At 43.3% G+C, this 14,199-nt stretch overlaps 1 protein-coding gene across 6 annotated transcripts in view; it reads left to right on the top strand.

The window, feature by feature from the left end:
* Positions 1-14,199, top strand: part of LOC119012612 (protein eva-1 homolog A) — a 79,467-nt gene that overhangs the window by 29,196 nt on the left and 36,072 nt on the right. For all 6 annotated transcript variants that reach the window (XM_037086602.1, XM_037086599.1, XM_037086598.1 and 3 more), the window contains one exon: positions 6,699-6,842. In XM_037086602.1, coding sequence (XP_036942497.1) covers positions 6,699-6,842 — 144 coding nt within the window. The remainder of the gene's footprint in view (positions 1-6,698; positions 6,843-14,199) is intronic.

Raw genomic sequence — 14,199 nt, 5'->3', positions numbered from 1 at the left:
TGAGTGACAGCTCAGACACACACCGTTAATTATTTTTAAATGGTTTTCTCCCCCCCCCTTTTGCCCTCACGTCCGAGCTGGTGCAGTGTCTCGCGTGTGTGTGTATGTGTGTGTATGTGCGGCCCTGCTTGTCTGAATAATCTCGGGCTTGGCGGTAGCATTACGCACAAGTTTGTTTTGAGCCTATTTTGATTTTATGTCTCTTTTAAATGTGTGTTTGAATGTGCCAACAAGGCTGGTTAAAGTAATCTCCTTAACCGCACCGGCCTGGCAACCTCGCCGCTGCCTGAGGTGCGAGATCAACGGCTGAACTCACACAGCCGCCTACACCTGCCCGGATGAAATACGCCTTGAGTCAGACATTACAAGACACTACAGTAGCAGGGAATCGCTTGTATACTATTTATTATTTAAAGTTTTCTGTGCAAACAATCTCCTTGCATCTTCTAGTTCTGATTTATCCTGAGAGTAGGGTTGGTATCCAGCACCAGCTAGCTGCCAAATACACCTGCCTTTTTTGTGGAAGAAAAGCTAGAGCATATCGTAAACAACACACACAAAGTTGATGATGAAAACGTTTTGTTTTGATGCTCTCCACATTGATCTGACATTTATTTGGCTTATGTGGTGCCCATAATGGCTTTGCTTTGCTGCATCCAAGCCTTGTAATTGTAGGACAAACCCTGATATAGACGTAGGATTTTCTTTACAGCTTGTTGAAAACCAGCCATCGTCCAGAGGTGCTTTTACAGTCGACAGACTGTGGAGACTGAAAAGCATTTGTTCTCTAAGCATGATCAAAGTTGATGGAGAGTTCGTCTCAGACGTCAAGCAGATGTCAGGATAATCAGGAAAAATACTCCCAAAACCTTTATTTGCAACGTTACAGTGCCAGAATGCAAATGCTTGATAAAGGTCTATTATTGAAATGTATTTGCATTTCCCATGAAGGTCTAGACCTACGAAAGAGGACTGAGCCACTGTTTTTACAATTCAGACTTTCTTCTCTCAAAATCCTGACTTTAAACTCATAATTCTGACTTTAATCTCAGAATCCATAAGGTACAGAAACATCACAAATAAATCCGTTTTGCAAGTTAGACAGTCGGCGGGAGATGGCCTGCAATGAGAGGATTAAAACCATAACCATCACTTGTTACTGCTATTTACATTTGACACAAATTCAAAAAGAAATGCACTACAGAATTGTTTTCTGGATGTAAACATGCACGTATGTGTAGCAGTAACTGCATATATCGTTTTTCTTTTCTTTTGTTTTCTTCTCCTCTAAATCTGTCTTTATATATGTTGTTTGTGTACTTAGAAAGAACTTTCATGTTGTTTTGCAACCCTGCGTTGAATAATGACGGATACATTACCTTGATCCCTTGTGTTTAGCTTGTGAGTTTTACAGTCTACTTGCTACCACAGAGAGCAGCTATGTGGCTGCTTGTTGAATCCAAAAGCCTTTGAAAAGCATTTCAGACCAAAACAAGTGCATACACAGGCGTGTGCGCGCAAACGTAAGCCCCCTTTGATCTCGCCTGTTCCTTGGTTTTGGGGTGGGGTGGGAGTGGTGGAGTTGGACAGGTTTCGGCGGCGATGGAGAATCCTCAAAGGGAAGGGGGCCTGCCTCAGCCCTCCTCTCTCATCTGCCCCATTACCATCACACACACCTCTTGACATCTAAATAGCCCCCCACGCTTGGCATGCGAGGGTCTCGGACTGCTTTTTCTTTCCCTCTCTTTTTATTTCCTTTCTGAAGGCCGCCGTGCTTTCACTTTTGAGTATGTGCGCCGAAGATGTTTTAAACCGTAAGCAGTAATCGAGCGGTCTCTCATATGATCTCGAGCACGCACAGCTGCAGTTCAGATTTAACGTTCGGCTTTTGGAAGCGTGCTCCAGTTGTTAGGGGACAGGCTGCTTCACTGTAACACTATCTGCGTTTCTGTCTGACTTTGATGCATGCAGAGCAGATAGGCTGCAGGATGTCAGTGTTGTTTTGGTCGATTTGCAGATTAGGTGAAATTCTGTGAAGTTCTGTGTGTTGAAACGTGTCCGGAAGAGTAAGCACAGTCCAGCTGTTAAAGTGGGTGACAGATTTTAGCGATTTAATTCTCGGTGGCGGTGAAAAACAAACATCCCTGACGTTTGTGTTCCAGCTTCGCCCTGTATATGCTTTCCACAACAGTTCCGTGCAGGGGTGCGAGCTACGGGCCACCACCGGCTGGAATTCAGATGGAGTAACATGTTGTCAGTTCTAACACGCGTGCGAAGGGTTGACTGTTTTAGTCGCCGACTCTAGAAATAACCTGCTATCATCTTACAAACAAATCTGGACATATGTGCATGTCTGTGCTAGGATGTTTGTGGCACTTTAAGGGTGCACTATGTAGTTTGGGGGAAGACATTTTAATCAGAAAAGAAAGATTCATTGACTTTTTTTTTTATGCCTAAACAAACTTAATTAGCAAACTCTCTGTTTGACCTCTACTTTGTTTATAGGTGGCGGACCCTGCCACCTTTCTAGCTTCAAACAGGGTTTTGGGGACCTAATTTTTCTCTTACAAGAGCTTGTTATTCAGTTATGGAATACATGTTTTGTATTATTACCTCATTGATATTGTAAATATTAAAATTTGAGTTTGAATTTCTTCTCCAAAAATGACATGCCTCTTTTAAGACTGGAACTTGGTGTGTGTAATACTGGAATTCACCTTGTTGCAGTAAAATTCAATGCCTCCAAAGCTAAAGGACCATTTACAGTAAGTGTGGTGTGGAAGAGTGGTTTCAAATTCATTAATGGCTTTCACAGGAAGCACTTGGCGTGTGCAGGTTTATTACACCCCACCCTGACATCTAAAAAGTCGGTTTTCTTTCACACAAAGACGTTTAATCCGACAACAATGAGTTGAGCCTCCCCATGAAATGATACGTGTCGCTGGTGAGTCAGAGTAGAAGAGGAGATGAGGACCTCTGACAAGTTTTCCAGCCCATTGTCTTGGAAATTCCAGGAAAGCTGTGCGTGGGTGGAATACCTGGAGGAATTGTTACGCACAGTCGCTGCAAGAACATTCTGGGAAAGTTTGCTGCAGAAGCATTGTGTTGTGCCTGTTTGTGTATGTGTGTGTGTGTGTGTAGGAGTGTGAATCAGAAGTTTCCCCAAGGTGACCAGCATGTACTCACCCTACATTAATCTTAATATAAGGGCTCTGTGACAAGTGAAACTCTCAACAGCACCCACCACAACAGACAAAGTATTTGATGGTGTTATTGTAATTGCGTTGCCTTAGTTTTAATTCTGTGGAGGCAGATCGCTGGCAAAGACGTAATCCAGCGGCCGATGCTGGTTTCAAGCAGGCAGAAAGTTAGCGGTACCACGGATGACTGATGTGACAAAAGGAGCTGAGCAGCGAAGAGATGCTGCTGGTACGGGGCAGCGTAACAACACACACACAACAGGTGTCAGTAGCTTCCAGAAGCTGTGGGCGATCAACCTGCGGGTCATTCTCGGGGGAAAGTCATCCCTTTGCGCGTTCTTCCTGTGGTATTCTCTGTACACGACCTCCGTCTGTAATCAGTCATGAGTGAGAATACGTGTCCAGGAAACTCCTCCCTTTCCTTCGCCACTCCTCCTGACTGTGCGCAGGCTCAGAGGTGGTTGAGGTTAAAGGTTAGAGGTAGCAGGGGTTATTCATTCCTCTTCCCATCTATCCGTGTGTGATAGAGAGGACTGTTGTATGCCTGTCTGTCTGCGTTAAAGCCGCTAATGAGAGCCAGGGGAGGTCAGACTCTGAGGAATGTTCTTTTAAACTGCACAGAAATGCTGTGTGCATGTGTGTGTGCATTTGTGTGTGTGTGTGTGTGTGTGTCTGCTTGCACATGTGAGCATGGAGAGCCAGTGGACAAAGAATAAATGTGTGTCTCCATCCTCTTGTCTCTAGAAGTTTCTATCTATCTCTGAAGCCCCCCACCCTCTTACATTCTGGTCCCACCCGGTCCTCTTCGGGCCCCTCTGCTCTACTAATCACCCAGTCAGGGAATCAAAGCTGCGGCTAATGGGGGCCTGTCTGTCAGTGGGTTCCCTTGTAAGGAGAGGAAGGTCTTCAGCGTAGCACACCAGCTTAAAAGAGCCCTCTGGGGAGGAAGAGAGAGAGAGGCAGGCAGACCAGGAGGTCACTTCAGTGACATTTTTAGTAGAAGTCATGAAGTTAGAAAGTTAGCCACAAACCCACTTAATTAGTGTTGGCATTTATTGGCATGAACGTGGCTGGAAAATTTCCAAAACACCCCTGTCGGTAGAAGTGGTAATGAACAGTGGGGTCTCATGTAATCTGAGTGTAATGCAATATGTATAGTAGAAATGTTGATGGGATAAATATGTTGCGTACGTTTTTAACAGAAGTGAGAAAAAATTTCCAATGGCAACATTTTATTCTGCCGACAAGGAGTGTTTTCTGTATTTTCAGATGAAGCCATTTGTGAATCAATCATAATCAGTGACTCCACATGTGTGGGAACTGTCTCACCTTTTAGGGTGTCCGACTGGTTATCCAGTTACACTCACTGGTTCCCACAGGCTTCCACCTCGCCGCATCCTGGTTGGGAATTCCAGCGTGTCGTCTCCAGCTGGGGAGGGTCCGGTTGCCCCCTCGAACAGACACAGTTCAGGATCACATTCTTAAGAAGCTTTTAGTCTTTGATCCAGTTTCATTACGAACACAATAATTTCCAGGAAATGGAGTGTCATCCTTGATTACAAATGCCGTAATCCAATAAAAACTGGACCTGACCAATGAATGAATTCCCAGTGTTGACACCGTGCTTGACTTCCTGACTGGGACATTTGCACTTCGACCTGAGCTGTAATTTGTTGTGGCCCGTTGACGTGTGAGCCAAGTCTCAACTGGCCTCTTCCCTCTACCTTTCTGATCTGCCTTTTTTTTTGGGGCCCACCAGGGCAATCAGTGTGAAAGCACAGTGTCCACTTTCAAAGGCTCATCTCCTCGTGTTGTTCTTTAGGGGTTAGATGGAGCGTGGGGGTCGTGGAAGGCATTCATGTGGAACCACGACTCAGCCACATTCCCACAAGATTCAGCTGGAGGTTCTGCCGACTTTCTTAATGCTTCTCATACCTGAGTTTGGGGTGTCACGGAAGTTCAGGAAATGGAACATAGAATATTAATTGGTTAAACATTTAACTGAGTTCCAGTTCCTCCGCTTTTCGTACGGATCATGTTGTAGCCGTAGTTTGAAATGATATTTCTTAAAGAAGGGCCATGTAAGTCTGGCTTCATGAGCTCTAAAGAGTTCATTCTAAAGTCTTCAAGCACTGCAGGTCAGTATATCATCCTCTGTTATGGATGTGAGAGAGGAAGGAAGTGAGTGCGGCATAAGGAAAAAAGACGAGCCTCATCTGTCCATCCGCAGGATGAGAGCTGCAGAACAGAGGGGTCTGGAGGAGCTGGCAGGTGCTTAGCAATGATGTATGAGAGGCACATCCATTACACTGTCTGGACTACAAACACACATATGCATACACACACACATGCTGGATCGGGTATCCTTCAGACAATGTGAGGCCCCAGTAAGGTTTCTGTATGTGGGTCTGATGTGGACTGAGGCTCCACCAAGGAAACCTTTATGTGAAGGAGTGTGTGATGTCCCCTTCGTCTGTGTGTGTCCAGATCTGTTTGGCTGACAGAGACTCATGTAGTCCTTTTTGCGCCTCAAGTGCTACTTGTCCATCAAACTCTCTACAGCAAAGTAGTAGAAGACTCATCTGCAATATGAACACTTGGTATCCAATACTCTTATACTATAAACAGGCCTTTCATGTTTCATGTTTCATGTTTCACTCACAGAAGAAGGCTTGAGTTAAGAGTTTTTAGGGTCCAGCGTAATCATGCCATGAGAATAAAGGCATTTTATCAGTTCAAAAGAGAGTGCTTTGGAGTTTTATCAGGGCTTTTAGATAAACATTCGTCATATCTTAAATAAGAATGTGTAGATTCTGAATTGTGTAACGCAAAGGAATCAAATGAGAACTTTTCAAAGGATGAGGCCAGCAGCAAGGCAGATTCGTAGTTTGATTATGATTATCTCTAAAGAACGAACCAGAGAAGATTTTTGTATCTTTGCATCTGCGTCTTTTGGTACCATTTAAATTGAGCATAGAAACAATGTTTGGAGACAAAGCAAGGGAATGGTGCAGTCGCCAGTAGACAGCTGATGCTGATTTAAAGTGACGTTCATCTTCAAAGAGATACACAATTCTTGATGTATGGACAAAGTCAAAGAGTTTCGGTTGAAGCAAACAAACGTTTCTTGCCTGTAATTTGCAACTCCCAAGGACAATATTTACATTTTTGCGTGTTCCAACCTGCATGTAAGATGGTGAATGCTGCAAAATAACTGAAACTTTTTTCATTTGCGGGCTAAAATGCGCAGTTGTTGTCTTTGTTAATGTTTGATGTCCACATTGTTTTATTTGGCCATTAGATCAATAGTCTGGTCTGTGTATGTCTGTGCATAAATTGACATATTCATATTGCTTAATGGATATTCTACCATTACGGAAGACTAAGAAAACAAACAAATACTCAAATTTGAGATTTTTTTTTTTAGCTACGCTGCTTTTCATTCGTCTGATCAGTCTAACAATTCAATACCTTTCCCTCTCTCCGTCTGTCCTTCAGACTGCCAGTCGTCTGTGGCTCTGCAGGTTCTGACCGCCCGCTGTCAGGGAAAGAAGAGCTGTCTGGTTCGAGCCTCCACCAGAGACTTTGGAGATCCGTGTTACTCCGGCACCAGGAAGTATCTCAGTGTCATCTACACCTGTGGTGAGTCCCAGCACACCTTCGCTCAGGGCTTCATTTTCTCACCACCAGGGGGCGATGTTCACTCACTGATCAGCTTCATTTAAGTCTTGTCTTTGATCACTCAGCTCTATGTCCAAGAGTCAGCAGCCTAAAATGTCTTTTAGGGTGAGAGTTATAATGATGCTATTGGGTGTGTGTAAGGATATAAAGAGGAAACACAAGCACGTCTAACGTCCACTACCTGTTTTGTCAGGGACAGATCACATTTGATTTGGTTTTCCACCATTAGTTATACATTTGAATTTGAACGTGTAAGCTGACTATACATTTAGAAATAATCAGCCATTTGTTGGTGGTAAATGAAATATGTTGTGATACTTGTTCGATGTGGTTCCACACTGCAGAGCAACTTATATGTCAAGGAGATTATGATTGAGAAAAAAGGTGAAAAATGTTCATCAGTGTTCCCCAAAGCCCAAGATGATGCCCTCAGATGTCTTGTTTTATCCCCAACACAAAGATATTTAGTTTACTGTCATAGTGGAGTAAAGGAGCAAGGAAATATTTGTATTATGCAGCTAGGATCAGGTATTTTTTTCTTAAAAACTTAATCAAACTAATACATCAATTATTAGAACAGTTGGCAATTACTTAATAGTTGACAGTTAATCAAGTTGCAGCTCTAGTTGCGTTTATATGCTATGTTTTTCACGTGTTCATATGTGGTTGTGCACAACTTACAGATATGGCTACCAGTGGACAATGAAGGTTTCAGTTACTGTACTATGGTACAGCCAGTGGAAATACTGTGTCCCTGATACTATCATTGATAGTTTGAAATACTTTTGTGTTCACTTTTAAATGAAATTCAAGGTTTCTTTGAGAATCAAAAGTGTCAGAAACATTTTATAAGCTTAAAATGGATTCTGAAAGCAGGCAGTTTGTTTTTTTGACTCTTTGATTAGAGGAAGTGAGCAGATTCAAAGTGCAAAGCTTCTGCTTCTTCTAATTTTCCATGTTCAAGTAACATTATTCAAATGGACAAGACAGCCTCAACATTTAGTGAAGAAAAACAATTTTGCAATTGTTCGCTCTGACTTTTCATCTATGCGGATAAGGGAGAGAATGATGGTCTTCCTTTTTAACTGTTCCACACCCCTGGGCTAATCCTGACCTGTCAAGGCTGTAATTCATTAACCACACACTTTGAAACACACTCAAACACACACACGGACACACACGCGCTATCCGGGCGCCTCCAGCATCAAGAATTGATCAATCAGCACCGCGGCCTGGAGTGCCCACACGCACCAAAATAACTAGCGCATATATTCCGATGTAGACTGGGATGAGATGTTACACTTGGCATTTTAAATGTGAATTTTGAGATTTGCTTTTTAGGAATTTACGAGATCTGTGTCATCCCCGCTGGGCCTTAAAATCCCTGTAATGTGCCTCGTAGGACTGTAAATTAAAGTCTGTTTGTGGACTTTTCTGAAGTTCTGATCACAATTTATGGCTTGTTTATTGTCTGGTTTTTGATGTTTCACAACCCAGTCCTTTGTCTCCAAGCGCTGTGTGTGTGTTTGTCAGATTGTTGTCCAAAAGCCATCCATCCTCCATTCTTTATCTCAGCGACAACCGGTCAGCACAGACAAGAACACACAGACTGTTCAGCTGTGTTTATGGAGTTGTTTGGCTTGAATCTCTGTCTGACCTCCCTTATCTGCACACTGATAACACACGGTGTGCTCTCCCAACAGCTACGTCCTGACTCGGGTTGGTGAGCGTGGTAGAAGGCATGCAGGGGATGTGGGATGGTGTAAATGTTCAACAGATAGAGGGGGGAACGTGCTCTGAGGGGGTAAGAGATGTGTTTCCTGGGCTGCGGTGGGATTTGAGAGGGTTGAACATGAGTAAATCAGTGTAGCGGCAGCAGACATGAAGTCACTGGTTGCTCCGGGCTCCAGCAAAGTGGTAATTTTCGGGGATCCTCTTTCATTGGTGGGTTGAGTGCGTGTGGGACTGACCCCATTTGTTTCTGAGTACGGGACGGAGGATGTCTGTCTCCACATGATCGGTTTCCATATCTGTGTGTAAGTGCGTGTGTGTGTTTTTCTGTAGGATGTTTTGTTCCAGCTGAGAAGAAGTGGCCTCTACTCACACAACGTGATCGATGGCACATAATGTTAACCACAACTGTACTTTTTTAAAGGGCTGCAACTAATGAGGATTGTCACTGTCGATGAATCTGTCTTGGCCTTGGGTCATGCGACTTTTTCTCATCCTTCTTCGGAGTCCTTGAAGAAGTAGAGAAAACTACGGTGGCCCTGAAGGTCAAAACACAACAACATTTCACGAAACAAAACAACATCACATTGTGTTTTGACCCTCAGGGCCACCGTAGGAAACAGCCAAAAGCACGTCTAACATACGCTACCTGTTTTTTCAGAGCCAGATCACGTTTAATTTGGTTTACCACCAGTAGATATACATTTGAATCACGTGTAGGTTGACTATACATTTGGAAAATAATCATGATCATTTGTTGTTGGTAAATGAAATATGTTGTAATGCTTGTTGTTGGTTGTGGTTCTACACTGCTGAGCACCTATGCTTTTCTGGGAAGAGGATTACGATTGAGAAAAAGATGAAAAATGTTCATCGGTGTTCCCCGAAGCCCAAGATGACATCCTCAAATGTCTTGTTTTATCCCCAACACAGAGATAATCAGTTTGCTGTAAGTGTATAAGTGTGGTTGGAAAAATATGTGAACTCTTTCTCTCAGTGTGTGTATGTGCTGGTGTGTGTGAGTTTCTATACCACTAAACATTCAGCATGTGCTGCCTGAAGGAGGTGTTAACCCACTTTAAGTCTTTACTGTCCCATGATGACCTAAGTGCTATTTTAGGGGCTTTTGCAGCCTGCCAAGAATAAAATAATTTGGGAAATGGCTTTTTATGAGTGCATGTGTGTGCGTTGAGTGTATGCACACACATGCAGCCACGATGTTTGATTCACAGTGTGTGGACTCTCTGTCGGCCCTCAGCTCGCCTGTGATTTATAAAGCCATCAACCCTCCGAGCTCCAGCTTCTTCCCTCACACAGCCCCAGGGGCAGACTCGCTCCTCGGCAATAACACAGCAGCAAATGGCCCGGAACCTGCCATCGCTCTCCCAGCAGATCACACACAGTCGGCACAACCGCCACTGTCAGGCTTCATTTACATCCAGTCCCCCTGGAGGAAGTCCCTCCAGTTTGTTTGTTTATCAGAAAATACTTAAGCCAGGAGTCCGATCACATAGCTCTGAATGTCTCTGAATGTCCACTCTTGAAATGAGTTCTGTCTTGCAAATTATTCGTAGCCTAAACTTGCCGTCAGTGCGACTGCTGGAGATTGATGAATTAGCCTGCTCGGGGCGCTTTCTTCAAAAAGCAAAGTTCCACTATGGTTGCTTTGAAGTTTCTCTCTTGAAATTTTGTGTTGGTTATTTTGTTGGGGCTTGACCTGCGCCTATTGAAGCTGTAGGAATGAAGAACACGCTCTTTGCAACATGTATTTAACCAGTTCTTTTAATTAAAAAAAGTAAAGCAGGATGACTCCTATTAATATAGCTTCCTAAACCAGACCACTGAGGCCTGTCCTGCTGTCCTAAAATATCCTTCTTGCTTTTTGCCAACATCTTTCCTCTGCATGCTGAGTGAAGACATGCAGCCTGAAGGCGTCCTGCTTCTGTATCTGTGTGTCTTCGTATCGGAAAGCGCAGCTATAACCTTAAACATGATTTAACCAAATATGATTTATGGACATCCATGCTGATCGAATCATATCCAGAAGAATCTGGTCTCTTCCTCCCCTGAGAGGTATTAAAGCATGAGACTTCATATCAAGATGAGGAGGCCTCTCTCGTAAACTTCCCCTCCGGAGTGTTCACTGCGGTGTAATGGATCACCCCGAACAAGCCACACAGCCTCGTTTGAACTAGAGCAGACTTTCGGAGGGGGGGGGGTTATGGAAAGCTTAATGAACAGGTCTAATTTCTGTGGAGGAAATGGATTAATTGCGGTGCTCAGCTGGTTAACATGGGACACCGGGTTTGGGGAAGGGGGGTGCTTGGTGGAGCAGGCGACTCAGGCATTTCCAGCCCTGGGGTGGAAACCTCAAAATGGAAATAGAATCCCTCAAAAAAAAACCCTAATGAAAGTATAATGAGTCCATAAATTTCCTATATGTGTTTTTAGAGATACTGTAGGTCTACTGCCGCTTTGGGACCGGATGCCAGACTTTCCAAATAACGGGTGCTGGTCCATGTGTCCAAGAGGAATGGGAGAGATATTATCTGTGTTTATTGAACTTTGATTATTGAACTCGAGACTCAACAATCAAGAAACCTTGTCCAGAATTGATTACGGCACCTTCTCCAACATGAATTGTGCTCAAAAGGAATTCAAGAATCAAATACGACAGACTTCAACAGATTTTACCGGTAAAGCAAAGGTAACTACCAGATAACATAAAACTGAAAAAATGCTCCTGCTGAGTTTGTGTTCCATAGCTTTCAATCATATCGCACAATCTTTGTCAGCTTCTGAATACATCAAGGATTTTTATGTCCATGCCGGTTTAACTCACTGAGTTTAAACCTTACTCGAAATTGAGGGTCCAAGGACAGAGGGCGTCCACTGGGGTAATATGATATGTAATTTCAGGCTATATAAATAAAATTGGCCTGACTTGACTTGATTTAAATAGCTCTTCGTCCCTCAGCTAACAATAAATGCTCAATAAGGCCTGGAATTGGCAGTTGGTCTGTCCATGGCATGCTTTCTTCTGTAATTCATGTGGACGTGTCAAAGCACAATGAACAACAGAGTGTTTACACTACTCCCAGATAAAATGCTGCGAGTGCTCAACCCATCAGAAATATCCAGTTGTACGCTTCAAGCAGGGACTTTTTTGGTGGGTAAAATAATTTCCCGAGAACGTCATTTTGACCCTGGTCCCTGTGGTGAAAATGCGGAATTCTTCCAAAAGGTCCTGGTCCCGCGGGTGAAGTTCCTGTGGTGGAAACGGGGCTTTCGTTGAACATCACAGAGTAACTTGGTATCTGAGATTGATTTTCCTTTATTGTCTAAGCTGCTCTTAAAATTTAATTTCCCCATCATGTTTTCACCAATTGTGTTATAAACATTTCCTCCATCTTTCCCAGATAGAACTCTGCAGCAGGAGCTTGTTTTATCCATTTTGGTGAAGTTTACACTGTTGAGGCTGAACTGCTGGGGCTGTCAGAGGTGTGGTCACTGGACTGTGCTACTGGTGTTTTTAATGGACACGATCCGAGCAGTGGAGGCTCTGGCTGCCTACATGTGGCTCAGGGGGGCTGATTTAGTTGTAACAGGGGGAAACAGAGGAAGATAAAGATGTAATTCAGAGGCCTGAGGGTTTCGTATTGTCCCAATCGGTTAAGCAGACGCACACACAGGCACACACACATAAATATATGTGCACAAAGATACTTGAGGTGCACATGTGGCCGCTGCAGTAAGCCACGCGGTCCTGCAGCTCCCCCGCACACATTCATGTCATGTCAGCAGAGGAGTCTGTGGGGAAGATGTTTATTTTGGCCCGGTTGTGTGGAACTGTAGTCCTGCTGGGGCAGGCAGTAGCTGCTGCTAGGCCCCATCAGTCTCCCTTATAGATATCAAGTTATAGCTGCAAGAGTCAGTGACACACACACATTTATACTGTGGACAGTGACGCATATTAACACTTAAATATGATGCAGACACATGTAAAAACGCTCCAAACTGTAGCAGGCCAGGTGCATAGTTCATCCATCAAGTTATTCTCTGCCTTTTGTCTCCTGAAAGCCTCTACCTTCCTCCGCCACCACCATTAAAAATGTAGACCAAAGTTTGGACAATTCAGACCGCTTGTTCCCTTCGGTGGGTTCAGAATCGCTATCTGTTAAATAGCAGCATATCACCAGGGTAACCGCTAACTGCTGCTAACTGTAGCAGACATTAGCTGGCGGTCACATTAGCTGACTCTGGGGGGTTGTTGGTGTTTTTACCCTTGGAACATGACCTTTTCAGGTATATGTGACTGTGACATAATGCAAAGATATTGTCAAAATTGTCATTTCTACACATTCTGTGGTTCATTTTTGTAAATGTTTTTAATGTTTAAAACTAAAATATGATATAAACATATCTCACCTTTAAGTATTATAACAATTTCATCATCATTGTGGTCTAGTGTTCATCAGGAAGTATCCTTAAAGGAAGTCAAAAGCAAAGATATATGATGATAGATATGATGTTAGTTATTATTTTTTGATTATATTTTTTTAATCATAATTTTATTTTGAAGGAAAACATTTAAATGGGAGAAAACTTCAGTCAAATCTGATTCTCATGTAGATACAAATTTTCCAAGTCTCCTTAGTTTATGGGCTTTGATTTGAGACCAGGATTACCTTTCTACCTCAGAAATAATGCTCATTGTAACCGAAGTTATTCACTTTCCCTAAATCATAAAAGCCACAGTAATAAATTGATGTAATATTAACAGCCTTTTATTACACTCAGCACTCCTGCTTGCAATTGTAGTGGCCCTTGAGTCTCAAGAGCCGCTTTGTTCATTTATTGAGCATGCTTTAGGAAAAACTTTGACTTTTGCTTCATAAAACAGAGACACACTCCAGACTTTTTCATTCTACCATCTGCTGGCTGCTCTATACAGGCTAACCTCTGAATTCCTTAGAAAACTTTCATGACTGCTGCTTGATTTGATAACGTCTTATTGACTATAAACGTATGATTTCATTATCAACGTGACCGAAGGCGCTTTCAAGATACAAAAATCCAGTAGAAAACATCTTTGAGCCTTGTGTAGCTTGTGTCATTTTATCATTGACTCAGCTTATTGTGCTCTCTCTTTAAGCCAGCCACGTACATCTCGCTGTATGCTTGACTAAGCTGTCACACTCTATACTGTAATGTGTTGAAGCTGCACCTTGTTGGAAACAAAGGATTCTTTGAGTATGGCCGGGCCGGGCGTGGTTCACTACAAACGGCCGAATCCAATTGTACCAGGCGAGTAAGAAAGAGTGTCAGTCAAAAGAAAAACGGCCTCACTTAACCCTCAAATACTTCCGCGGTAACGTCACAGGATTCTGGCACTCATTGCATCATTAAACAGTGTATGACCGGCTCTGCCCATTGGGTAAAACAACCCAAGGACCTGAAAAAGGTGTTTTAAAAAACGGTCTTTGACCCAAACGTGATCCGTGGTGTGTCTGTTGTTGGTGAGCGGAGAAGCAAGCAGAAAGGAATGAGGTGGCCCCTCTGAACGCTCCCCAGCCTCGTAACACAA

Source organism: Acanthopagrus latus, chromosome 22 (assembly GCF_904848185.1).
Source record: "Acanthopagrus latus isolate v.2019 chromosome 22, fAcaLat1.1, whole genome shotgun sequence".
Taxonomy (NCBI): Eukaryota; Metazoa; Chordata; class Actinopteri; order Spariformes; family Sparidae; genus Acanthopagrus; species Acanthopagrus latus.
This window is presented reverse-complemented; position numbering and strand designations above follow the sequence as displayed.